The 1,029-nt window shown below is 36.7% G+C and overlaps 2 protein-coding genes across 2 annotated transcripts in view; both read right to left on the bottom strand.

Moving 5' to 3' along the window:
- Window positions 1–1,029, bottom strand: part of LOC106814193 (chromatin modification-related protein eaf-1-like) — a 64,816-nt gene that overhangs the window by 34,037 nt on the left and 29,750 nt on the right. The gene's annotated exons all lie outside the window — the stretch shown is intronic.
- The window catches only part of LOC106814192 (tetraspanin-31-like), a 10,334-nt gene continuing 9,691 nt past the window's right edge, over window positions 387–1,029 (bottom strand). The window contains exon 3 of the mRNA XM_014818490.1: window positions 387–692. Coding sequence (XP_014673976.1) covers window positions 387–692 — 306 coding nt within the window. The remainder of the gene's footprint in view (window positions 693–1,029) is intronic.

The raw sequence follows: 1,029 nt of genomic DNA, 5'->3' as shown, positions 1-1,029 counted from the left end.
AATTACGAGAAACTATTTCGTAATTACGAGAAACTTATTTCGTAATTACGAGAAACTATTTCGTAATTACGAGAAACTATTTCGTAATTACGAGAAACTTATTTCGTAATTACGAGAAACTATTTCGTAATTACGAGATACTATTTCGTAATTACGAGATAGCATTTCGTAATTACGAGAAACTATTTCGTAATTACGAGATACTATTTCGTAATTTCGAGATAAAAATTTTTTTTTTGTGGCACTAAAATGCTGCCGTAATAATCTTACCGGCAATACAATCAATAAAGAACAGATTCATATACATAAAATAACTATATAGATAACATATATAACTACATACATAATAAAATTACATAAATAATAGACCTACATAAAAGATATGATTATAAAAATAAAACTCGTCGTAAATACAAGTTTGCAGATAAAAAAAAAAGAGGATAAACCGGAAACGAAGCGACGACGACACCCACCGCGTCGCACGTGACCTCATCCGGTATCGTCTCGTTGGCCAAATCGAACCGACAACAGTCGAAGTTCGACTGAGCGAGATTGATGACCTTGTACTCCTTGTCTAGAGCGAGATCCCATGCTGCCTTCACCACCGTCTTCTGCTGGTCGGAGTTGATCGCTAGACATCCGCACGCGATCGCAAACTGCATGAGGAATATGATGAGCAGCAGAATCATGTACTGATGATGACGATGGGTTAAGGAATCCAACAATCAACAACAAACAACAACAAACAACAATAACAACAACAAACAACAATGACAACAAACTGCATGAAGAAGATGATGAGCAGCAGAATCATGTACTGATGATGACGATGGGTTAAGGATCCAACAAACAACAACAAACAACAATGACAATAAGCTACATGAGGAAGACTTATTCAATTCTCTGGACTGACAACGTGGTAAACAACGATGTCGACGACAACAAACAACAACAACGACCACAACAAACAACTCCAACAAACAACAACGACAACATCAACAAAGAATCGTGCATCGAAACGGATACGAA

The sequence above is a fragment of the Priapulus caudatus genome, unplaced genomic scaffold, assembly GCF_000485595.1.
Source record: "Priapulus caudatus unplaced genomic scaffold, Priapulus_caudatus-5.0.1 Scaffold882, whole genome shotgun sequence".
In the NCBI taxonomy this organism is placed as follows: domain Eukaryota; kingdom Metazoa; phylum Priapulida; class Priapulimorpha; order Priapulimorphida; family Priapulidae; genus Priapulus; species Priapulus caudatus.
This window is presented reverse-complemented; position numbering and strand designations above follow the sequence as displayed.